At 33.5% G+C, this 24,298-nt stretch overlaps 6 protein-coding genes across 7 annotated transcripts; 2 read left to right on the plus strand and 4 right to left on the minus strand.

The window, feature by feature from the left end:
- Nucleotides 1-281: 281 nt before the first annotated feature.
- On the minus strand, nt 282-6,441 carry LOC133323884 (chitooligosaccharidolytic beta-N-acetylglucosaminidase). Its single transcript, XM_061532785.1, has 3 exons — nt 6,367-6,441; nt 1,465-2,108; nt 282-1,396 (listed from the first exon to the last, which is right to left on the minus strand). The coding sequence occupies exons 1-3, from the start codon at nt 6,438-6,440 to the stop codon at nt 282-284; spliced, it is 1,833 nt and encodes a 610-aa protein (XP_061388769.1). The 5' UTR covers nt 6,441.
- A 1,351-nt stretch (nt 6,442-7,792) lies between these two features.
- LOC133323888 (probable lysine-specific demethylase 4A) lies at nt 7,793-9,307 on the minus strand. Its single transcript, XM_061532790.1, has one exon. It carries the CDS (start codon nt 9,284-9,286, stop codon nt 7,793-7,795), a length of 1,494 nt encoding a protein of 497 aa, XP_061388774.1. The 5' UTR covers nt 9,287-9,307.
- A 2,634-nt stretch (nt 9,308-11,941) lies between these two features.
- On the minus strand, nt 11,942-15,572 carry LOC133323881 (DNA repair protein Rev1). The gene is made up of 5 exons (XM_061532783.1): nt 15,546-15,572; nt 15,004-15,480; nt 14,556-14,898; nt 14,027-14,501; nt 11,942-13,846 (listed from the first exon to the last, which is right to left on the minus strand). The coding sequence occupies exons 1-5, from the start codon at nt 15,570-15,572 to the stop codon at nt 11,947-11,949; spliced, it is 3,222 nt and encodes a 1,073-aa protein (XP_061388767.1). The 3' UTR covers nt 11,942-11,946.
- A 2,004-nt stretch (nt 15,573-17,576) lies between these two features.
- LOC133323889 (translocon-associated protein subunit beta) lies at nt 17,577-18,607 on the plus strand. Of its 2 annotated transcripts, XM_061532791.1 has the most exons (3): nt 17,577-17,723; nt 17,959-18,337; nt 18,402-18,607. In XM_061532791.1, the coding sequence occupies exons 2-3, from the start codon at nt 17,960-17,962 to the stop codon at nt 18,597-18,599; spliced, it is 576 nt and encodes a 191-aa protein (XP_061388775.1). In that variant the 5' UTR covers nt 17,577-17,723; nt 17,959; the 3' UTR covers nt 18,600-18,607. The 2 variants fall into 2 exon arrangements, with proteins under 2 accessions (XP_061388775.1, XP_061388776.1); XM_061532792.1 differs by lacking the exon at nt 17,577-17,723 and having other exon boundaries at nt 17,928-18,337.
- Nucleotides 18,608-21,016: 2,409 nt separating this feature from the next.
- LOC133323886 (tax1-binding protein 3 homolog) lies at nt 21,017-21,622 on the minus strand. Its single transcript, XM_061532787.1, has 3 exons — nt 21,559-21,622; nt 21,288-21,416; nt 21,017-21,217 (listed from the first exon to the last, which is right to left on the minus strand). Exons 1-3 carry the CDS (start codon nt 21,610-21,612, stop codon nt 21,029-21,031), a joined length of 372 nt encoding a protein of 123 aa, XP_061388771.1. The 5' UTR covers nt 21,613-21,622; the 3' UTR covers nt 21,017-21,028.
- Nucleotides 21,623-23,268: 1,646 nt separating this feature from the next.
- LOC133323882 (membrane protein BRI3) lies at nt 23,269-23,838 on the plus strand. The gene is made up of 2 exons (XM_061532784.1): nt 23,269-23,353; nt 23,427-23,838. The coding sequence occupies exons 1-2, from the start codon at nt 23,269-23,271 to the stop codon at nt 23,801-23,803; spliced, it is 462 nt and encodes a 153-aa protein (XP_061388768.1). The 3' UTR covers nt 23,804-23,838.
- The last annotated feature ends 460 nt before the right edge of the window (nt 23,839-24,298 follow it).

Raw genomic sequence — 24,298 nt, forward strand, 5'->3', positions numbered from 1 at the left:
GGAATTAACATTTCATTTATAAAATACAAATATCCATACTAACGTATTAATTCAATAAAGTTTTTCTTTTTAATATTTCAATTATGTTAATTCAAAACATATTCATATAACGCATATTTGCATTAATTCAACAGATGTTGCTTTAAATAATTTTCGTTTCCATGAACATATACGGCCAATCATAATTATAATACAAATAAATATCAATAATATTGCAAACAATATCAAGAATACTCGAATTTTGATTAGATCAAAATGTCTCCACTTCTTCTGCTTATCGTTTATGCTCTCTTGAGGGTCGTATAGGCATCAATGGGACATTCATTTTGATTTTGTAAACACCATTCAGGTTGTAGAGCTTCAGCAGCAATACCATTTTCCACCAAACGTTCACGATGTACCAACATACGAGGTTCAGCCTGACGCCATGAATCTTTGCTATTGGTCCATAAACGTTCAGCCATGGCACTGGCACGTGGCCAGAACCTTTGATCCAAAGTGTGTTCATCGATTTGTTCTGACCATATGGCTGCTTCGGCACCCATAACGAGTGGCACATAATCACCGGCAATTTTTTCCATACGATTTTCATAGACCTTTTGCCAGCCAATATAGGGAGAACACCAGTTATTGCCATCCGTAACCCAACCGGCACCACCACAATCAAAATAGAGAGCATCATAATTGGAGACAATAACACGGAAACCTCTTTTAAGAATATCCGTGACTTTAGGATCCATACCGGTGGTCCAGATTTGTATAATATAACGTTCTTTATCCAAATAATCATCCAAATAGGGGACATCAGTTAAATGACTGGTCCACAAGGTAATGGGCACCTTTTCTCCGGCAACTTTGTCAACACGATTTAAAGCTTGTGTTTGGAAATGACCCCACAAACGTATAAAATCACTCTCCTGCAAACCCCAACCTTGTTTTGATGTCATCCATGTTCGTATTTGTTCACTGCTATTCCAACAACTGACGGAAACTTCATCACCGCCCATGTGGAATACATCTGGCTTAAAGAGATCGAACATTTCCCGATAAATATCTTCCAAAACCGAATACATTTCATCTACAGTGGGATCCAATTGACCACATGGTGGTTCAACACAGTAATCTTTCCATGGTTGGGCATTAAAGCAAGCGGTCATGTTTTTATGCTGCCAACCCTCACCCACATGGGCGGGAGCGTCAAACTCAGGCATAACTCGAATACCTCGTACACGACCATATTCAACAATCTCGGCTATATCTTCATGGCTGTAGACTTTGCGGGGCGAGTAGGCACCGAGTTTATATAATTCTGGGCGGGATTTCACTTCCAAGGGGAAACTATGTGAATCGGTAATGTGCCAATGGAATGTATTGAGCTTGACCATGGCCATGGCATCTATAAACAAATAATAAAAAAGGTATTATTTATTATATTATTCATAAACATTGTGTTTGTTTACTTACCCAATGTCCTCTTAATGGCCTTGGTGGTATAGAAATTCCTTGAAGTATCCAACAACAAACCACGCCATTTAAATGCCGGTCCATCTTCAATGCTTGCCTTGGCCAACATTTGCAATTCACGTCTAATATCATCGTACACAATCAATTGACTCAATGTCTCCAGAGCGTGGCGGGCACCAAAATAATTATCTGCGGTAATTTTAACCTCCACCTTTGTTTTATCCATTGTGGTAATGTCTAATTTATAACTTTCATCGGTATCCAAAGTCAGACGTGGTACTTCCTCATTAGCCTTATTCTTATCATTCAATTCAATCGTAATTGTCACAGGATGTCCCTCCTTACGCAATACTTCATGATTCGGTACCTTATTATTTAGAATGTCCATAAAACGTTCCCGATTTGCATCCCATAGCTTAGCTTGTTTTGTATATGAAGGCACATTAAATTCAATGATATCCTTACTGATATGCAATAGCATATTTTCCATATCTACAAGGCCACTTGGTTTGGGCCATAGTGTACCGATTGTATCGCCACAAAACATTCGACATACCGGTAAACTGATGGCTGTATTCCAATTCTTTTCCGATAATTCTTCTTTAAGGCATTTTCCTTGGCGGCAGACATAACCATAAATCAGACTGAAAAAGAGGAAAATTGTATTGATGCAAAATTTGAATACCAATTGTAAATAGTTTCGAAAAAATAATCTAATGTGTGGTTTATAATCAAAAAGTATACATATACGAATTTGCGAACTTCATAATAAAAAGTTATGTTCTGAATGGATATGAAAAGAAAAAATAGACCTTTAATTTTTAACTTTGGCATATGTATGACTTTTGTTGGGTAGAATTAGGATATGGATACCAGTTTAAATTTTTGGTCGAACGAATAGATGTGGAAATCAAATTTGGCATTAGGGAACAAGCTGGGGTTAAAATACAAGAATTGAATTGTGAAATTTGTTGTAAGGATCGTTTCAAACATAAAAAATCGACAGGCATGTCCTATGTAGAAATATATTTCGGTCAAACTTATAGCCATATCAAATTCATCACGCATATTAGCAGTAATTCTACATTTCGAATTATAGTTAAAACATTTTTCAACTGATAGTGAATCAAACGACATATCATGATGGATGATAGAAATTTCAATGTAAAAAAATTCAAAAACGGAGAGTCCAACATTGAAAACACTGATAAGATTTTTTTCTTAAAAAAATGCACTTGAAGTTTGTTATTTTATCTGAATGACCTAAAAGTACTAAACACTTCAGATAGTAGGATGAGAACAAAACAAAGGCGGCAAGAATTCAGATCGGATCGAATTTGTTATACCCTACAACAAGACTTTATACTCAAAAGAAAAAAAAGAGGCCTACCACTGGACTTTAACTTTCCGCGTAGCTAATTTCCGAGTCTATGCGAAGTTTCGCTACTAAACATATATGGGCAATATTGCCAATTTTTTAACATAGCTGAAGCGGAGGTTCACCCCTTTATAACTCGGGAACTACTTAAGTATATGAACAAAAGTGAATAGTTTTGGGTTAATTGATCTGTCGTTGCAAACTGTTCATGATATTGACCTCCAAACTTTATTTTGGTGGAAGCTGTGTCTACTTTAATGTAAAAAAGTGTGTAAAAACACGTTGAGGCGAACCAGTTTTTTTATGTTCTCTATCGATTTGTGACTACGCCAGTCATTGCACGGTCTTCGTGTCAAAATAAAACTAGAAGCCAACAAAATGGGGACTACGCCCCTTATGTATCATTTTTCAAAATGTTCACTGCATCTACCTTTAAATGATGCTGACATTTTGAAGCTCGATTTTGAGTGTTTTTTTAATTTTACTTCTAGCTTTAATACGCAAACAGGAAGTTATAAAAATCGATTATAAGATTATTGTAGTCGCGAATCTGCGTAATTTGATATGTATTTTGTGTATGTAGTATGCACAGCTTCAGAGTAATACTCATCCGAAGGTGTGAATTTTGTGCGATCAAATTTCTAAAAAACCTATTTTTCGGGCCAAATTTTTAGATCTGTCAACTGAATGATATGGGTACCCGCGATCATAAAGGTTTTTTACTTTTCGGATGATATAAAATCTTCTTCGTGAAAATCCATCTACTAGAACGGCGGGAACTGGCCTTCCAAAAACACGAAATTTGGCAAAAAATGTTTTTGAAAATATCGCGGATTTATTTGCGTTTTCTGTGTTTCGTTTCCGCTTCAATAAATGACCTCATGCGGATTTTGATCTTTCTCGAAAAGAGAACTTTAAAAACTTCAGCCGAAAGAGAGATGTACGCAATTTATCTCAAAAATAGATTTTGCTGGCACATCCATGGTTCTTAATGGACCACATTGAAATCGGTATAGATCGATGTATTTTTTTAGGGTGCACACCGAAATCGGATGCGCGTTAATGGCATATGGTGTTTTCGGAAATTATTCGCGTTTTAAGATTTTTTGGGTACTTCGATGTAACGTGCGGCACATCTTAGCCGTCAAATGAAATTTCGCAAAATATGTATGGATTGGAAGATAAACTTCAGTACTTCCTGGAAACCGCATGCGCATCAAATGATTTTGAGAATTACGCGATTTAGACGCAATTTATCTCAAAAATAGTGTGAGCTGGCACATCCATGGTTCTTAATGGACCACATTGAAATCGGTATAGATCGATATATTTTTTTAGGGTGCACACCGAAATCGGATGCGCGTTAATGACATATGGAGTTTTCGGAAATTATTCGCGTTTTACGCTCCCATATATATCTTCCCGATATACTTTGGGTACTTCAATGTAACGTGTGGCACATCTTAGCCGTCAAATGAAATTTCGCAAAATATATATGGATTGGAAGATAAACTTCAGTACTTCCTGGAAACCGCATGCGCATCAAATGATTTTGAGAATTACGCGATTTACACGCAATTTAAAATGTATATTTCATAATATTTTTTTATTTTAAGATTTATTCCTATTTATAGAATTCTAAGATTTATCGGAAGGGTCTTGATATAATCCGGAAGGCGTATACTTATACACAAAAAGTGATTATTATTATATATGTCATTTTTTCGGCGAAATTCGGGTAAAATAGCAGAATAACCCCAACATTTTTTTCTGAAATTTCTTGTATACAATTAAAAAAATAAATATGATGACATTATTTTTTCGAACCAAAAACAAATATTTTTCCTCAATATCTTGTTTTGTTGTCGCTGTGATTTAGAAACCGCTACATGGACTTGTGTGATTTCGATATCATTTGATTCATCATGGTGTTTAGATTATGTAGATATTTTTAAATTAATTTTTAGGTGTGTGTATGTCATTAACATAATGAAAATATCGATGTAATCTGCTATATTTTTTTATTTTTCTTATATTTCGCGAATATGTGCAACTTTATTGTGATTGTTATAATACATTCATACTCTTATTTTACGGAGGAAGATATATATCAACGTTTTTGGTCAATATAATAAACGGCGTAATTTTAAGATTTTTTTCTTATGCCCAAAATTAAAACCTCGATAACTTTTGCGTGCATCAACCAAAAATTTGATCGCGAACGGTTTCGGAGTCAGAATATTTTTCTCTATATGTATACCAAAAATCATTGATGTGCCACAAAAACAAAAAAGCGGATTTTTTGAAAATGGAATATTAAAAAATTGGCAATATTGCCCATATATATTTTTATAGATATAGTGGCAACATTTCCGGACTATGTCCTTCCGAAGTGAACATATATTATATAGAATGCTAGCTCAATTTGACATACCGCAGTCCCTTTTTTTTTTTTTTGAATATGTGGCTGTAACTTTAAAACATTAAAAATATCCACACACATGTAATGTTATTAAAAATATATTCTTCAGTAAAATCTATTCTTGAAAGATACTCAGCCGTAAACATTTCTTATTCGGGTTGGAGATTCCTATAGGAAAAGTTATCATATCTTGTAATTCTTGACCCTCGTGACTTTGCTTATTATATTAATATGCAGCAGTGGAAGAAACAAAAGACGTTGACCCCATAATTTCAAATGAACTTGTCAATCGGCTGTTGCGCATGCTCCATGTTAAGTGTTGGAAAAGTATTCTATTCTACCTTCTATTCCCTACATTATTATTCACAAAACAAAAGAAAACACTTTAAAAATAATGAATAGAAAGTACAAACGCATGCACATACATAAATACATATGTCCACAACAACAAAACAAGTATATAGGATACAAACACTGAACAACGATCGTCGTATATATTATAATATAACCATCAGTTTCAAAATGAGTTGATTTTACCTTACGAAGAGAAATGAAATCAATTATAAGTTTATGGAGATGTTCAAAATTGAGCGTGTGGGTGGTGTGAAATTAAAAAAAAAAAAGATTCAATGACTTACTGGCAAGATATAAAACACAATATCAAATTCAGATTTAAATAAAAGAAATTCACAAACATTTTGCACACTTAGAGGGAGGGATTTTGAGAGAGTGTGGGTGTGTGTGTTTTGAAAGTGAACTGATACTTGTAATGATTTCCAATAAACTGAATATGCAATGATATTAAATGAATTACATCACTTTGGGTATGGTTGTAGTTTGCCGACTAGTTTCACTTGATATTACAAACATAAATATGTATGTATGCACGCGCACACACGGTCAATGACATTGCACTTGGTAATCAAGGGATTACAAAATAAATCAATAATACAAATAAAAATCTAATTATTGTGAAAGGTCAGCCAGTTACATTATAATGCCAATTTTTTGTTGATGCACTTCTATAAAAATTTTTAAAAAGCTCATAATGAAAAGCAAATTACTTAATATTAGTCTATTTCTAAATGTACTTCATACTTACTCCTCGGGTGATCCATATGAAATGCCAAAATTTATTGCCAGCAATAGACTAGTTAGACTTATTAAAACTTTCATTGTTGTATAGATTGAAAACAGTCCAAAGGATGTGGTAGATGGATGACCTAAACTAATTCGTTGTTGTTTTTGTGTTGCTCTTATTGTTCACTTGTATTGTTGACGCAGGCACTTAAACACAAGGCTGTGGGGGAAAAAATACTGGCCGACCGTAAACAATGCCAGCACACGACTGAAATACAAAAACCAAACAAAGTAAAATCAAAGCTTAAAAAATTCAACAATTATTTTTAGACATGAATAGGTTGTTTTTTTTTCTTTTGTCTTCTCTTTTTTGGTTTTATATTGGCATACGATGGATACCACCAACAACTAAATGCTAACAATCAAAGAGATAGATACTCTAACACGGCCGGTTGCTTGTTAACGTCTTTTTTTTTAATTTTTGTTTTTCTTTTACTCTTTTCTGTGTTTCTTTTCTTTTCCTCTTTTTAAAGTGAAATGTAAATTTAGTTTCTCTTGTTTCAAGATAACAAGTGTTGAAAACATATTTTTTAATTAAATGTCTCTTCTGGAATGGCATACCCATTAAGAAGATTTTAGTGTCTGCATTTTAAAAATATATAAACAATATTCAAATAAAATCCCATTGAACATATTAACATTTTTATTCAGACAAATACAGTTTGGGGGTTTTAAGTCCACACTTTCAACAGACTTTAAAATCATTCTTTTTAAAAACTCTGAAACTCTTCTAACAAACTCTAAGAATTAAAGATTTAAACAAATACAAGCTTAAAAATACCCTTTTATTTGTTAATTCTTTTAATTATTTTTAAGCAATTCCACCCTTTTTTACAGGCGTTTAAAAATCCATGTATGTAAGAAGACTTTTGAAAATCCACGCATGATCGCCGTAATAGGCATTAAAAACATTTTTGAAAAAATCCACATTTGTGATAGTCCATTAAAATTATTCTTTAGAAACTTCTACTTTTGGCAGAATTTTAAAAAATGTTTTAAAAAATTTAGTTAAAAAGAAATTAAGGGCTGTGATAAGTGTAGAATTGAATGGAAGGAAACATTTAATGAAAATGAACACTTTTAGCCTAATATACCTTAATTTTAAAGATTTGAGACTGATTATGTCATAATAGAGAATAATACGTTTAATAATTTAGATTCGATACGCAATGAGTTGTTTTTTCTTTGCAAATTGTTTTCCATTACTCTGCCTTCTTGCTTCATCTGTATTATGTATTTGAAAAAAAAGAAAATTTAAATTTAAATTTTTTCTCAACATTTATTTTAATAATATATCAAAATAAAGTTCATATATTTTAAAGAAAATAACATTAATTAATTCACACAAATATATAACAAAAAAAATCGCAACCCACCACGTATTCAAACTAATCTTCATCATCTAATAGTATGGTCTTAGTTTGAAAACGCATACGTTTGGTATTTTTAATAATACCATTAGTGAGAAGATTTTTTCCAACTGTCGGACATGGCAACGCATTCCATATGCGTTGAATTTGCACAGCCACGGTGGCATTGTAGTCAACAGATTTTGAGGTAACATCACCACTACCACTATTTTGTGATGAATCTTTAGAATCTACATTGATTTTATGCAGTTTTAAGGTAGGGACTTTCTTCAACAAATTCTGTTCAACGTACAGACCACCATCGAGTGAGTTTTCCATTTCCAAATTATTCGAATTTGTAGTGTCATCACGTAAAGCCAGAGAACAACCACGTTTTTGTTGTGAACCTTCTGAACATTCAGAGGATTTTCTCTTTAAATATGTATACTTGTTGATGGTGGGTGGTGGCGCGGCACAAATTTTGTCCGGTTCCTCTGGATGACAACCATAATCTACACCTCTCAACCAATTATCATAACGTTCCGGCTGAAAACGTTTCACAAAGGTTTCCATTGATATTTTCACCATATCCTTGCGGCAATGACAGATTGATGCTCTTTTGCCATATTCAATCCAACGTTTTGACGCAAAATTTGTAGACTCGGCTCCATTAAAACCATGATTAAAGCCAGCATGATAACCGTAGGGAAAGGTTATCATTATTTCCCCAGCCTCCTGGGTAATACGATTGTAGGGTATTTTATTTTGCTTCAACACCTGCGGACTAATCAATGTCATTTTATGCCGTAGATGGGCATTACAGTTCTGATAGTTTTCGTAAAAAATACGATTGGCCAATTTCTCCAATTGACGTCCATAGGCCGGTGGTATGGCGTACCATGTTTTGGGCGCACCAAAATGTAGATAATTTATTGAATACAAATCCATATCTTCTGTGTGCCATGCAAATGAACTTTTCCACATACCAAAATATAAATAGGCTGTATTGACACCATCAATCTCAATGCCATAGTCCTTGTTGACATAATCCAATATCGTTTCCAAGCGGTCAATATTCCACACATCAAGATCTGGATCACTTAGAGAACCCTTAACATCGGCAGCATACATTGGTGCAATGTATGTCACATTTTTCCAATATTTTCTTTCGAGATCATCATAATCAAAATGTTTAGGGGTTTGATGTCGTTCCGATTCGGCCAGTTCTTTAAATTGTCGCAATGTCATTGATTTTTTCAAAACATTAATTTGTTGATATTCTCCTTGTTTGCCCGAAACAACTTGCGATATTGGAGCGGGTATTGTCATATTGATATTATCAATATCATAACCCTCTGATCGTGGTTTCCATTCGGGTGGCGGTATAATCTTGGCAATACCTCCCAAGTGGGCACCCCTAGATTCTATGTAATCGATATATGCTGAGAAGTTTTTAAATTCTTCATAGCTTGGACGAAATGTCATAATGCGTGGAATTTTCTTACGACATCCATCTTCAGAATTGCTGGACATTTTCCAATTGAATTGTTTTTTGTTTTCGAATTAAAAAGGGTTTTTTGATTTTTGTTTGTTTTGCAGTTATATATGAAGTTGATATTTGCTGTTGACAATAGGGAAAAAATTAAAAGAAATTAGGGCACTTTTTATTTTAATTGTGGGAAATGTTTCAGGCAGTACAAAATTATATCAATTAAATTGAAATAATTTCTGCCAGTAGTTTTTTTGGTACACAAATTAGACAAAGACAAAGGATATGTACATACAAATATTTTTCAAATGAAAATTACAAACCATGCTTACTGTTTGTACACGAGAATTGATAGTTAGAGAATTACAAGACGTGGGACGAGAGTGGAAAGGTAGAAGGCGCAACAAATTAAAGGTATTAAATGGCCTGCAGTAATTCCAACAGGGGTTTCAATTTCTCTCGTACTAAATGCGTAAAAACACAGTCCAAATGGCTAATACAGCATCCTACTACTATGGACATTCGCCAGATGCTACTAATTTTCTCGCACACACCATATGAAATGTATCTTAACGGTAACCTTACGGAATCATTCAGGCAATGCATTCCTTTTGATATTGCCAGGTACACCGCCAAAAAATGCCAAAATACAGATTAAAACGTAAATATGACTTAACGAAGACTAACGTTTCAAAATGTTTTCAAAATAGCTTAAACCTGGCGATATCACTTCATGTGACATTTAACAAAGCCTATTGAATATCATACATACTAAAATGATGGCTTAATACATAGTATATCCTTTAGATAAGCCTAAAAGTATGCTACACATTTTATAAAAAAAATGAAAAAACCACACCACAGTTTAATCTTTTGGGTCAGACAGCAGAATGAATATATAAAAATAATATGTATATTGAGTTCATAAATACAAAAAAAAAACTAAATTTCTTAAAATTAATGTTTTTTTGAAGCAGACTAAAACTTTAACGTAGTAGTATAAATATTTTGTTGATAAATGGTAAGAGTTTACGCACCCACACCCTCTATTGCACAGGCTTGAAATACTTGACATGAATTTCCCCATTAGTCGTTTCCTAATGCCGAACATTTTGTACTTGTAATTCAGGAAATTGCAATATCTGAATCACTATTGTTTTTAATGTAGTTTTTCTTTATTATTTTTTCTGTAAGCGTATCTTTTGATGCAACTTCATTTCTTTCACTGCATGTTATTTTTTGCAAGACAAAGACATTACTTCCGTTTAACTCGAAATTACCTTTTTCAGTTCTCAAAAGGCAGTTACTTAAAAAATCCAAATGGAATGGATTGCAAGGAGAATATTATCACACCGGGATCCTCTCCATTCAGCTTTAATTACTATTATTTATATTTTTATGTTTTGTTTATGATTTTTTGTAGAACTACCTACAGGGAGTTCAATTGACTTATTCACAGAAAAGAGCAAGTGAACTAGTATTACTTTTAAGTTCGGCTGATTACAGACTGAACTTTGACTGAACGTGAAGATGTGTCCTCCAACGAACTTAGTAGTACTACGAGTAGTTCCAATGAACATTAAAAATTGCAAATGTCTAATTCTGACACGGCGAGAGTAGACATTCTCCATTTGTTTAAACCAAAATGAATAATTGGTCCGTGCCAGTACTTTTTAATAGTAAATCCAGTAAAAGGGAAACATTTCAAAATTACTCTCAGAGTACAAACAAATCTAGTAAATATGCCAAAATTAGATGGAAATACTTCAAAATCAACATAATAGTACATTTACATTTAATCGGATTTCATTAACCCAGTGGGTTTCAATTGTCAATTCCTTTGCATACATGTCAAATAAATCCTCATAAAGTAGGTTAACCCGGTAAATGTATATGCCGTTTAACAGCCAATCAGAAGTAGGCATTCCTGTTTACCATTTTTACTCGGCCAAATTTCACGAGTAAAAAGTTTACAAAGAGAAAGCCATTTTGCTTTGTGCTCTCTTATATTTGATTCAATGTTTTACCAGTTTTGTGGGTTGAGGAACGGTTTTCGAGTAAAAAGTTGCAAAACATGTAAAATGAGTAGATTCTTTTAGGTTCTGGAACGGAACTAATATTCCCTGTAACATAGATTTGAGTAGACCCCATCCTGTTTAATTATATTTATGTTTATATTTGTTTTTTCTCTTTTAATTAATATTTTAAAATTTATTTTTTATATTACAGATATTTGAGTAGATCCCATCCTTCTTGTGATAACAGATATGTAAATTATTAGGCTAGGAAATGTATCTTGCCATATCCTCTCGAATTGTTCGGCATCGTCTTGTTGAAACCACACATTCTCTAATACGGCATTTACATTAGAACTTTTTACCTGGTTAACCTATTTATGAGGATTTATTTGAAATATATTGAAAGGAATTGAGAATTTAAACCCAGTGGATTAACCAAATCCGATTCAATGTAAACGACCTTTAAGTGTTTTCTTAAATAGCAGGCATAGAAGGCGGTTAGCATATGACCATAATGCTCCGATGTTCTGTTCCAGGACTTTTCAAAATTAGATGACAATACTTCAAAATCAACACATTAGCATTACCGTTTACCATTGAAGTAATCTCAAAATCAGCTATGTATATATAAACAAACTATTAAACAATAAAACAAAAATTCTATTTATTAACAAAAACAAAATGTTTTATATTTTACATTTATCACATTTCAATTTTACACCCATATATAGTTTCTTTCCCTCATAAACATCGGACATTTCCTTTTGTACTGATTCCAAAACTGTTCTGAAAGCCATGTGCCATGCACAATATTGACTTGTGGATCTTTGCTGATTAATCAAACGTCCAAAATACAATAACACCTCATATAGTTCATTTAATTCTTTGGCCCTAACCAATTCGCATGCATTTTCACAAATTATTTCGATATCACAGCTTTCAGGTGTGTCTGCACTTTGAAACCAGGCCAAGAACTTTTCCAAACATTTAGGTTGCATAAAAATATTTTCCGAACTTATGCAGGTATTGTTGTTGGTATTATTATTGTTATTTTCATTTGTGCACTCATTGTTCGCTACAGGCGGTGGTGTTAAAGGACGATAACTCTGATCGGGATCATTAACTTGTTTTTGTTGCTGCAATTGTTGTTCAATTTCCATACGTAAATCTGGTGGTAAAGCAGCTAAAAATTCTGGATCAACTTCTGTAAAGGGTACATTTGCTGCTGAATTTAAAGTAGCTGTAGTTTCGGTATTCAATTTCTTTTGATTTTTCATTGCAATTTTTCTTTCTTGTTTCTGCTGGGCAGCCCTCGATGTAGAGGGTAGAAAATCACTTTCGTTTAGCATACTTATATTGTTGGAATTCGTTTGAGGTTTTTCCTTTTTAGCTGGAGGTGGTGGTGGTGGCTCTACAATTACATGTTTCTGTCTTCTACGTTCACTTAAGATTTCATTTTGTATATCGGGAGGCAAAGCATTAAACACTTCTAAATCGATATCAGAAGGCATTTGAAACTCGGTATCATCTTGTTTTCTTTTCGCTGCAGCATTTTGTAATAACCCCATTACGCTTTGTTTCGTTTGTTTTGTTTTAACATCCTTTGTGCTAACCGTTGTTTTGCCACGTCCCCTTCTCGATGTGGTAGGCCTTTTATTTTCCGGACTCTTTTTAACTTCTATTGGATTGGTAGGTGGTTCTTTACGCTCCACTTTGGGTTTTTCTTTGACCTTGCTGAACATTGCTTTGATGGCATTTTCTTTTGGTTTGTTTGCTTCTACGGAGGATGTTTCATTTGTGGACGCCACTACTTTAGGGACTTCCTGAATTATCCGAATTGTTTCATTCGATGTTGCCACTTCCTTTGGTTTGTCCTTTTGCTTTTCTTTTACTTTGGAAAACATATTCATTATACGATTTTCTTTTGGTTTCTCTGGTTCGCTATTGGGCTCATCTAATTTCGAAAGTTGTATGCCAATTCCTCTCAACTCATGTGGTGGCAAATCCAGTGCTTTCATTGTATTGAGTATATTCCTGGTTATTATATTCAAATCATCACAATATTCTGATAATGATACTGATTTAGTTATATGGTCACAAACACCATGACCCATAAATTTGGAGGTCTCAACGGGTGCCTCTTTAGCACGTACCATTAATTTCAGTGTAATACATTTTGTTTTTCTTTTGATATTCAACAGCCGTTGATGTACCTCTTCACAAAGTTGCTTCAGGAATGTTTCCAGCTCATCGTATGTTTTGAAGCGGATACCATAATTAACTTCAGCCGAAACCGATTTTCTTATTTGACCATAAGTCAGACCTCGTTGATCTTGACCTCTGCAGAATTGGTACAGTGTTTCGCCGAATTTCTTTCCCACCAACACTTGTATGCGCACCAGTGAAACTTTTTGCAAATCTCCACACGTTACCAAATTGGCATCCTTTAGGGTATACGTCGTACTGCTGCCAACACCTGGTAACTCTTTTATAGGTATCTCAGCCATATACGATTCGACATTTTCACTTTGTAGAAAGAATTGACCATCAGGTTTGGCTTTTTTGGTAGCCATGCGAGCCTGCAATCTAAAAGACACAAATGTATTTATAGACTTCGTAACAAGAAACACAATCACTTCAAAATTCTAATTAAATTTCTAGGAATTAGTTGGTTATTACAAATGAAGGGCCTTAGATACTAAAGTTTTTGAAACCAAAACAATAGGGCTGCTACAACAACAACAATATTCATGTAACAGTACTTACTTATTTGCACCAACTCCTGCTGAGCAAGGACACTGAGTCTTCGTTTTGATTTCATCACGTATTGCATTTACAAAATCCATAACATCTACCTTTAGTTCGGATAATACATCTGTTAAATCTACAAACATTTCATCACAACTCACAGCCTCAATATTCAATGTATATTGGGCAATGGTATTATAAAGAGTAAAAGCCACTTCTCGATAGCCCTCAAAATCATATGGTAAAGTTTTCAATTCAGGACACAACTTCAATGCCTGGCCCACAAACATGCCATTATGAATGCCTTTGGCACGAGCTTCGTATGAAGCTGAAGCAATTTCCGATAATGACATTTTATTTTCAAAACCACCACGAACTTTATCCGACAGCACATTATTGTGTAATTGTTGTTCAAAACGTTTGGCAAATAATTCCATTTCTACTTTACGATCAGCATTGGGATGGACAGGGACTTCAGCGGCAGCAGATCCTCCTATGAAAACAATGTTTGAAACTGTTTATTTAAATATTCATTTGAATATCATACCCTTCGAATGTGTCACAGCCACTGGCTGGCCACGAAGATGTGGATTGTTCCTTAAGCCCACTGAGACGAAAAAGCAATCCATATCAATGTGCATTATATACGATTTTGGAGAACCCTCTTTAAAGATCTCTATTTCTGGAACATTGTTCTTCATTAATTTGTGTTTCAATTGCATTCTAGCCGGGAATTCTGTATCGGTCTTCTGGTCACGCAAATCACTGATGTATTGCTTAAAACCAGCACCCAAAGTTGCAATATGATGTAAACGAGAATTATTAAAGAATTCCGATAGAAATTTTGGATCAACTGCAGTACGAGCTACACCCGAAGAATTGGCTGATGTCTTATTTAATTTTGTTGTTGTATTTAAAGTAGCACTGTGACTTGTTTCCAGTGGGTTGTTTTGTGCACCAAAATTCCTTCTAATTGAAGCATTAAACAAATTTACGGAAGCTTCTAATGAATCATCCACAGCTTCTGTCGTTGTCGTACTACTGACTTGTCTACCACCCGGATCCACAATACTTATATCGGGTTCTTCCTTTTTCTTTTTCACCGCAAAACTAATGGACGGCTGTGATGTTTTCTGATTGGTGTACAATAAATATTTGGTGTAGTCCAGTATTCGTTTCTCCTTCAAACAATCCACAATCCATTGTGGACTTATAATTTTGCTTGTGTCCATATTGCGCACTTTTACATCGGGCAAATTGGATGCTACAATGAAGGTGGTATGTGAACGTTGATAATGATGATAGGTCCCGCCATGTACCATCATTATACGTTTCAGTTCGTCCGACGAAGGATTGGTTAGACCATTCACAAATATGGATATGCCATTGAATAAATTGGATTGCCTAAAAGGATCACTGGCGGCACTGAACTGTTCTTCAAGCTTGGTGATTTTGGCTTCCATGTAGCCACCCTAAAAGAAAAATGAATTTCCATGTTATTGGGAGTTGGTAGATCTTGGAAATTATGCCAACTTACCCATTCGTCGAATCCATTGTTGGCCATTTCGAACTTTTGTGGAAGAACTCAAGAACTCCTAACATTTCATAAACCAAATTCAGAAAGACAATTGAATCGTTTGCTGGGATATTAACCGATTGTTGTTTATAGTCTTCTTCTTATTCTACGAAAATGCTCTACTCAACGTGCAACGATAACAGAAATATAAACTGTTGTAAATTACCATAAGTTTACACGACATAGGCCAATTAAGTTGCAAGTTGCATTGATGTTTCTCTGATATATTATCTTCTACAAAATAAAACGCATGACTCATATATAAGAGGCATGGCATAAATATGCAATAAATGATCTGTTGCTGTAATTAATTTTATTATATTCCAACAAGGTAAGGCAAAGCAAGAGCTTAGCAGGAAATATATATTCATTTATATTAAAAATGAAACAAATTCATCATGACACAATTATATAAGGTAGTCTCATGCAGTCATATGTTTTCAATTTTTTCATAAATTTGCCTTTGACAGTATTCAGCTTTCAAAATTTAAAGGAAAATATCCTCCTTCAAAATGTACGCATATCATGTGTTCAGTGACAAAAATTGCTAAATATTTTAAATTTGTAAATATTTTTAAGTTCCCTGCCTCTAAAACTTAAACGGCATATACATTAGAACTGTTTACCGGGTTAACCTATTTTATGAGGATTTATTTGGCATATATACAAAGAAATTGGCAATAGAAACCCACTGGGTTAACGAAATCCGCTTAAATGAAACGTTTTGTTTCATTTATTGAAAATATGCCAATCGACATACATAAAATTTTATGGTATTTATTTTTCATTTTATTTGAAATTGATATATGAATTCCATATTAAAAAGGTTTGCCATCAATTTCACAAATGAGACTACCTTGCATAATTATGCCATACAAATTCATTTATTATAAAATTACACAATTATTTGAAAAGTTCGGGAACGCAAAATTAGATTGCAATACTTCAAAATCACCATAACAGCAATCAGAAGTTGGCATTACTGTTTACCATTTTTACTCGAACAAATTTTTCGAGTAAAAAGTTTACAAAGAGAACGCCATTTTGTTTTGCTATTGACCTCGAAGGCTTTAGTGATTCCTTATCAATATCAACATTTCAATAAATATTTGTATTTTGGGTATTCATTGTGTAGTAAATCTTCCTAGCCTTTACACGGCGGTACCACTAAAATTTCGATATATTTGGACATTAGGCACGTTTTTATATCGGTAGTAATTATAACGGTAAAAATAAGTAAAATTTTTGAGCTCATCTTTTGGACATTTGTTATTTTCTGCAGGTATATACTATGACTTATCCGTAAGAGTCTTCGTGTTATGTTCCATCGACTTATAAAAAGATTATATTTAGCGTTTGCATCACATCGGGAGTGATATCTATCATTTCTCAAAATTGCGGGCTGGTGCAAAAAGTAATGGACAACAGAGCCAATCTTCAAATAAAATGTATGTTCAATATAAAGGGGAAAACTCATAAATCGACTTCGGCTTAGCATTTTAAATTTGCTTATTTTATTGTAAAAGAATAAAGGAAAATGGCGTCCAAATTCAAAATTGACCCTGATATTCCCTTATAAATTCACATTTCATAGAAAGTCGACTTAATATGTCATGCATGACTCCTTGTGTGTTTTCCTTAAATATTAAGGTGTGCAAAATTGGACCCAATGACATCGTGAAAAACGTTTATACTACTAAATCCACTCGATCTCGAATTCCAATTCTATAGCGCATTCGTCAAGTAAATCCTATTCATAAATCCAGTGGATTTAATTTGACGTATACCCTATGAAATTGACATTTGATATCGCGTAGATATCTTAAATCTTAATATACATTCGTTTTCTTGCTAGAATTTGTAGTCATTTATTACATCAGATTTTTGTGTAGAATGACACACACAACAACTAACCGCATTGTTCATGACATCACTAGCTGTCATTCAAATTCATAGCATTCAGCGTTTGCTTGTGTACACGTTTACGAACGTTGACAGAAGAAACGAAGTTTACACGTCACAACAGTCATTCTCAGTCGGTTAACATTGTAGAAAAGTGAAACGTTGTATTTGGAAGCCGCCGTCGTGTTGTACACAAGACTGTTTTTAATTTAAGAAATTATTAAATAAAATCGAAATGTAAGTATACAGCAATTAAACGGTGTTAATAATAATCAGCGAAAGCAAACCATAAAACCTGATTATAAAGAAATTATACACTTATTTTCATTGTTCGTTGACAAAAAATAACTGGTGGATTTGGAAAACACTCCACGTCAACAAGTTTCTTTTTTTTTAAATTTCTTTCATAATGTTGGTTGTTGTTGATGTTTTTTTTGTTTGATAAATCAATAATTTTATTTAATATTTACAGCATGTTCAAAGCTTTATTCATTTCCTTTGCCTTGTTGGCTGTGGCTAGCGTAAGTTTGGCCGGTGATGAAGAAACCTCTGCCCGCTTGTTGGTCTCCAAACAGATCTTGAACAAATACTTGGTGGAGAAGAGCGATTTGTTGGTGCGTTACACTATCTACAATGTTGGAAATGGTGCCGCTACCAATATCAAATTGGTTGACAATGGTTTCCATCCTGAAGCTTTCGAAATTGTTGGTGGCAAACCAACTGCCAGCGTTGAACGTCTTGCCCCACAAGCCAACTACACACACGTTGTTGTTGTAAGACCCAAGTCCCATGGTTATTTCAATTTCACCGCTGCTGAGGTTTCTTACAAACCTGTTGAAGAAGCCGAAAAGGTAATTGCGACGCACACTTTTGGAAGTTTGTATCAATTATAATTGTTTTTTTATTTTGTTTTAGATCCAATTGGCTGTCAGTTCTGAACCTGGTGAGGGTGGCATCGTCAACTTAGGCGAATTCAACAAACGTTTCTCTTCTCACTTCTTCGATTGGGTTGCTTTTGCCATCATGACTCTGCCCTCTTTGGCCATTCCATTGGCTTTGTGGCACTCATCCAAGAGCAAATACGAACGTCACGGCAAAAACAAGAAACATTAAATAGTGATCTTATTTTTTAGAAATATAGTTATTAAATTAGGAAACTAATTTTGTTCCCCCGCATTAACAACAGAAACACAAACATTTCATAAAAAAATTTTGAATGAGAAAACGTAAATTCCGCCCTTAAAGGTTATTTGAGATAAACTTCTTCCATCTTTAAAAGTAAAAGTGCGCATATTGATTTCTTTTGTCAATATAAAGAAATCAATAGTTTTGTTTTTAGTTTTAGCCTCAAGAAATCGTTTTAGATTTATTGAAATGATGTCGTCACACAGTTACAAAGACCGACCTTATTTGTTACTATGGATTGATTGTGAGAACTCATTTAAACCAAACCTCATCAAACGCACTTTTTAGATAATGATCACACATTTACTATTTTTTATTTATAACGTGCGTACATGTCGATTTTGTCATACAATGTGAGATTTTTCTAATAAAAAACAAAAATTAAAAAAAAATAAACGATTTTTAATTTCAATTTTTACAATACAATTTGTAGATACAGAAGTAAAACATGTCTGTTCAAAATACATTGAGGATATTCCGTAAGTGGAGGAATGATAAGTATATTGTCCAGTAGTCAGTTGACAAAAATTAAAAAAAAAAATAAACGAGTTTTAATTTTAAATTTTACAATACAAGTTGTAGACACAGAGACATATCTGTAAGACATATCTGTTCAAAATACATTGAGGATATTCCGTAAGTGGAGGAATGATAAGTATATTGTCCAGTAGTCAGTTGACCTGTGGGACGTCCACTAAATTAAAAAGTATCCCAGCTGACCCATTGTGTTTTATTTTTGGAAGACCTTTTAAAGATTGGGCTTAGGTTTTATACGTATAAGAGATTTTTAGATGATCTATCATATATATAAGACCCGCCTTTTTTACATCATCCACTTTAAGATGGAGTGTATATTAAATGTTCAGCCATCGAAATATTCACCGGACACCGCATAAAGTATACATATATATTATTAAGATCGTAATATTTGAGGTAGAGCTTTGAAATTTTGCACTGGCATTGTTATTACTCCTAGGACGGTTGGTATTGCAAATGGGGTATATCGCTACACGTTTTGGTATAGCTCCCATATAACGGTACTCACAAATATTCCGTATTATAATGATTTCTGACACCTTTTTTCAACCGAATTGGTTGGAATTTGCTGTGTTTGGTTTTCATTGAGTATCAAATCTTCCTACCGAAAATGATTTATATTGGAGGTACCATTATTCGGTATTTTGGTCGTTTTAGACTATTTGGTATTTTTGATTCACTTTGGCTATCAGATCTGCATACGAACAATTTTCCATATAGAATTATGTTTCGGGTCTTTTGAACATGGTTTTAACAGAATTCGCTTTAATTTGACCTTTCAGGTTCTCATTGGGTTGTCAAATGTTCCTACCAAAAATGATAGATCCCATAGAACGGTACCATTCCATTTTCGGTATTTTGAAGACTTCAGCCACATTTTTCAACCGATTGGGCTGTAATATGGTATAAAGGTATCTGGAAGGCTGACATATATACAAATTTAGTGCGGTGTATATATATAGGTCCAAGTTTTTATACAAAACCCACATAAACTTTCCACAAAAAATAAATAAAAAACCAAGAAATATGTGCGAATCATTTTTCTTTTGTTTTTATTGAAAAGAATTAATTACTGTAAATAGTTATATAAAACAAACAAAAAACTTCTTAAAATTAATGATGATATAAATATCTACTATGTATTTGTTTTGTTATTGTTAAAAACATATTCTTATATATTTTGTTTGTATCACATAAAATACTATTCTGTAAATATATATGTATATGGTGCAATCATAATGGATGGGAATAATGCAAACAAAAATTTTGGAGCCAAAAAATTCAGAACAATTATTTTCTAATTATTGACAAAATAGCCACAAGTGTTTCTAAAGCATTTCTAATACCTTTTAGTGATTATGCATTTTGAATAATGGAATGTAATTTATTAGTTTTTTTTTTTTGTATTTTAATACTAATTTTGTAAATAAATGCATTATACCAGTAGTTTTACGATTTAGTTTTTTGTTTGTATGTTGCAATAAGTACTCTTAGTTGTTTAAATTTGGCCACGGCTTATATAATATTGGCTTATATGTTATAATGGAAATATGAACGTATAGAGAATGAAAGATGTTAAATAGTAATGAAAAAATGGAAATAATACCCCATATTCTAGGTAATGGGAAATGGAAAGAGAGCATGTTGCAAGGTAAAAAGAGATCCTGAAAGTTGCCTTGAATTCCATCAACAAATGAAATGCTGGTTGATAGAAAGAAATCCATATTGAGGGAAAATAGTGAAAAGTTGAGTAAATTCAAAAAATTGCTTATTTAAGGATGGATAGTCAATTCGTTGCCTGCTAGTCCACTTGATGCAATTTATGTAGAGGTTACACCCTTACGTGCCACCAGCATATTCAAAACCGGATGTTTACGTATATAGCTGACCGCCTTTTTGTGGGTGACCATTGTAAAATCATAGCCATTACATTGTAATATTTTGTCATGAATGCGTAGGCCAGCCCTGGCAGCAGGACTGCCGTCATGGACTTCAGTAACATAAATACCCTACGATAAAGGAATAATAAAAATTATACAATTATACTGTGTATATAGGTACTTAACATTGGTAACCTACATAATCTGTATAACCCTGTGGACTTTTCTTGTAATCCTGATCAATGCCTCCACCAATTTTAAAGCCACATTTTAAAATCTCCCTACCCTCCTGATCGTAATCCTTTTCCTTGTGTAAGGTTATGGGAATCTGCAAAGGAAATGAAATTTTAGATCAATGCAAAAAAGTTTGTGCTCATAAAAGTAGATTTTCTATGTAGTTGTAGAGGTTTTCCTTTCTGCTATGAGGTCACTTATAATTTCTTGGAACATAGCAATAAGTAGAGACTTACACTTAAACACTCCATGGCCGTGCCGGCTTGGTGCTGAAATGCCATCTTCGCCATTTTTGTAGATTTTATTTAATATTTTCTTAGAATGAAATAATAAAACAATTGTTTTAGTTAAAACTTTCTATTAGGGATATGTAAGTCGACTTTTGTCTAACCGGATTAGTCGAATCAGCAGTGCTATCCACTGTAAAATGATTACTCGCCGTTTGCAACTCGTCGAATTGTACGAACTAAAAGATAGCAGTTCGATTTGTGTTCACAAAAACGTTCAGTTCTCAACAATAAAATGAGGAGATCCTATAGTGGTCTGGTAGGCTTTTTATACCATCAGCCTTATGGCTAATGACGAAATATTGGTTTTAGATCCTTTTGGACCAAATCCGTTTCAGAAAATTTGAAGTCCATTTATTTATAAATCCAAATTCAGGCGAATGGAATGTTCGATTTGAACCCAACCTTGCACAACCAATTATCATTACCAAGCCTAGATAAAATTCGAAGATGGGACCAATTTATCCACTCCTTCTGGTACCTCCGAATGGTCAACATTTATTTATTAATTAATCGGTTAAGACCAGGTTAATATGAATATCCTCAATCAATTGCCCTCTGAGAGTCGGTCTTATTTGTTGTTGTTGTAGCAGGCCATTCTCTTGACTTGTCAGACTTGCCATGGAAGTCTTCCTGCCATATTTTTTGTAGGCAACAATTTTGAATTGTAATATATTTTGTAGCATACTTTAAAGAGAATTTATAATTTTTTAGGTGCAGATGCAGGGTTGTATTTCAATATATCTCGATTTAACAAAGGATTTCGAGGAAATCCGGATATTGAGTTGGATTTTATTTTATATAGTAAATGGAGGTAATTATAGCTCGATTATAGCATTTAAATCGATATAATGCAATTTATAACGAAAAAATTGTAGTCTAAACGCGCCTTAATAGACTCTTGTTTAAATGCGTTAAAGCGAATTTACATATAACATTTAATCATGATTAAATGCTGAATCAGGGTTTATTTTCTTAATCAGGCTAAATTTACCATGATTTACCACACAAATTTAAATCATCGTGCAGCAGGATTTATTTTAAATCATGATCGAAATCATGATACTACTGAGATGCATCGCGGGTTTTGTACGAAAAAATACAACTCTCTCACAATGTACCAAAATTTGCAACTGTTTTTACCTGCCGTTTGTTTTTAAATTTAACGGCTGACAAATACAAAAATGACAGATCAAAGGAAAATAAAAATTAATTATAGAATTTTTGTGTTTTTAGGTGTTTTTTTTTTACTTTCCAAACGATCACAGTATTGCAAAAACATTTCCATTGTGGTAATTCTTCTATTCTTTTTCAAATTGCAAACAAATATTTTTGCCGCAAATTAATAATTTTGTATGTATACTAACAAACATCAGCTGATCGGCATTTAGATCATGATTAAGGGTATGTGTAAACAATTAGGGTGTATTTCTGGATTTCGTTAATCGAGTCGATTTAAAATCGTATATGTAAATGTACTTTTATAAATAAATCAATGTATTGCAAAAAGTCTATTCTCGATCTACACCTACCTAATTTTTTGTCATTAAATTGCATTAGCCCTGCACTCGTTCGTTTACTTCGTTTATTCATCATCACAATAGACTGTTCGTATATATTATTTTATTTAAATAATTTATCGAACAGACAAACAAGATAATGTCTCAGCCATCAAAAGATCCCCCTTCGTATGAAGAGGTAATGAAGACATCTACAGATACGCCACCGCCCCAAGGTTCTCAAGGTAAATAAACTTTAAACAGTGCAATTTATTTTCGGCCACTTACATTTTCCTCTGTTTTCTTTTCTTCGTTAAGGTAAGTATCCCAATCCAAATGTTGGTATTACGGAAGGTGCAAATCCACAGCCGCAACAACAATATTATATGCCACAAGCTCCTCCACCAAGTGCTGGACAATATTATGCGACACCCTCAGCACCTCAAAACTATCAAGTGCCAACGTACGGAGCCTTTGAAACTACACCAGTCAGTGTGGTCATACAACCGCCCCCAATAACACAAACACCGAACATTATTGTTGTTGGCGGTTGCCCAGCCTGTCGCATTGGCATATTGGAAGATTCTTATCCATGTTTGGGACTTTTATGTGCCCTTGTCTTCTTCCCCGTGGGCATACTTTGTTGCTTGGCCATGAAAAACAAACGCTGTTCGAATTGTGGAACGGAATTCTAAGCGAACAATCATCTGGCATAGACTTAAATTATCCATAGCAGGGATATGTGACAAACGTCCATGCATTTTTTTTAATTTATCGGAATATAACCCCCTTTTTACATCAAGCTTTAAATGTTTTACTAATAAGAGTAATATAAGATCGAATTCGATGGAAAAAAGCAAACAAAGGGCTTTTTAAAAGCCTCTAAATAACCTATCATATTTTTGTTTGTTTTAATTATAATGTCGGTTGCAGTTCTTATCAAACATTTTTACATGAATTGTGGGAACACCAAATATTATCAGCATTCGTATATAATAATGCAATTCATTATTTAATTGTTATGTTTTTCCTTTTATTATTTCGGATACAATCGAAGTTGAGTTAATTGAATTTTTGAGTTAATACTTTAAAGATTTGTATTGACTCATATCGATTGTATCATTAGATATTTTAGCGTTAGTATTTACTATTAATAAATGTTGATATATAATGCGTATAATAAATATATG

Source organism: Musca vetustissima, unplaced genomic scaffold (assembly GCF_032173495.1).
Source record: "Musca vetustissima isolate MV318-11 ecotype Yass unplaced genomic scaffold, APGP_CSIRO_Mvet_v1 utg67438, whole genome shotgun sequence".
NCBI lineage: Eukaryota > Metazoa > Arthropoda > Insecta > Diptera > Muscidae > Musca > Musca vetustissima.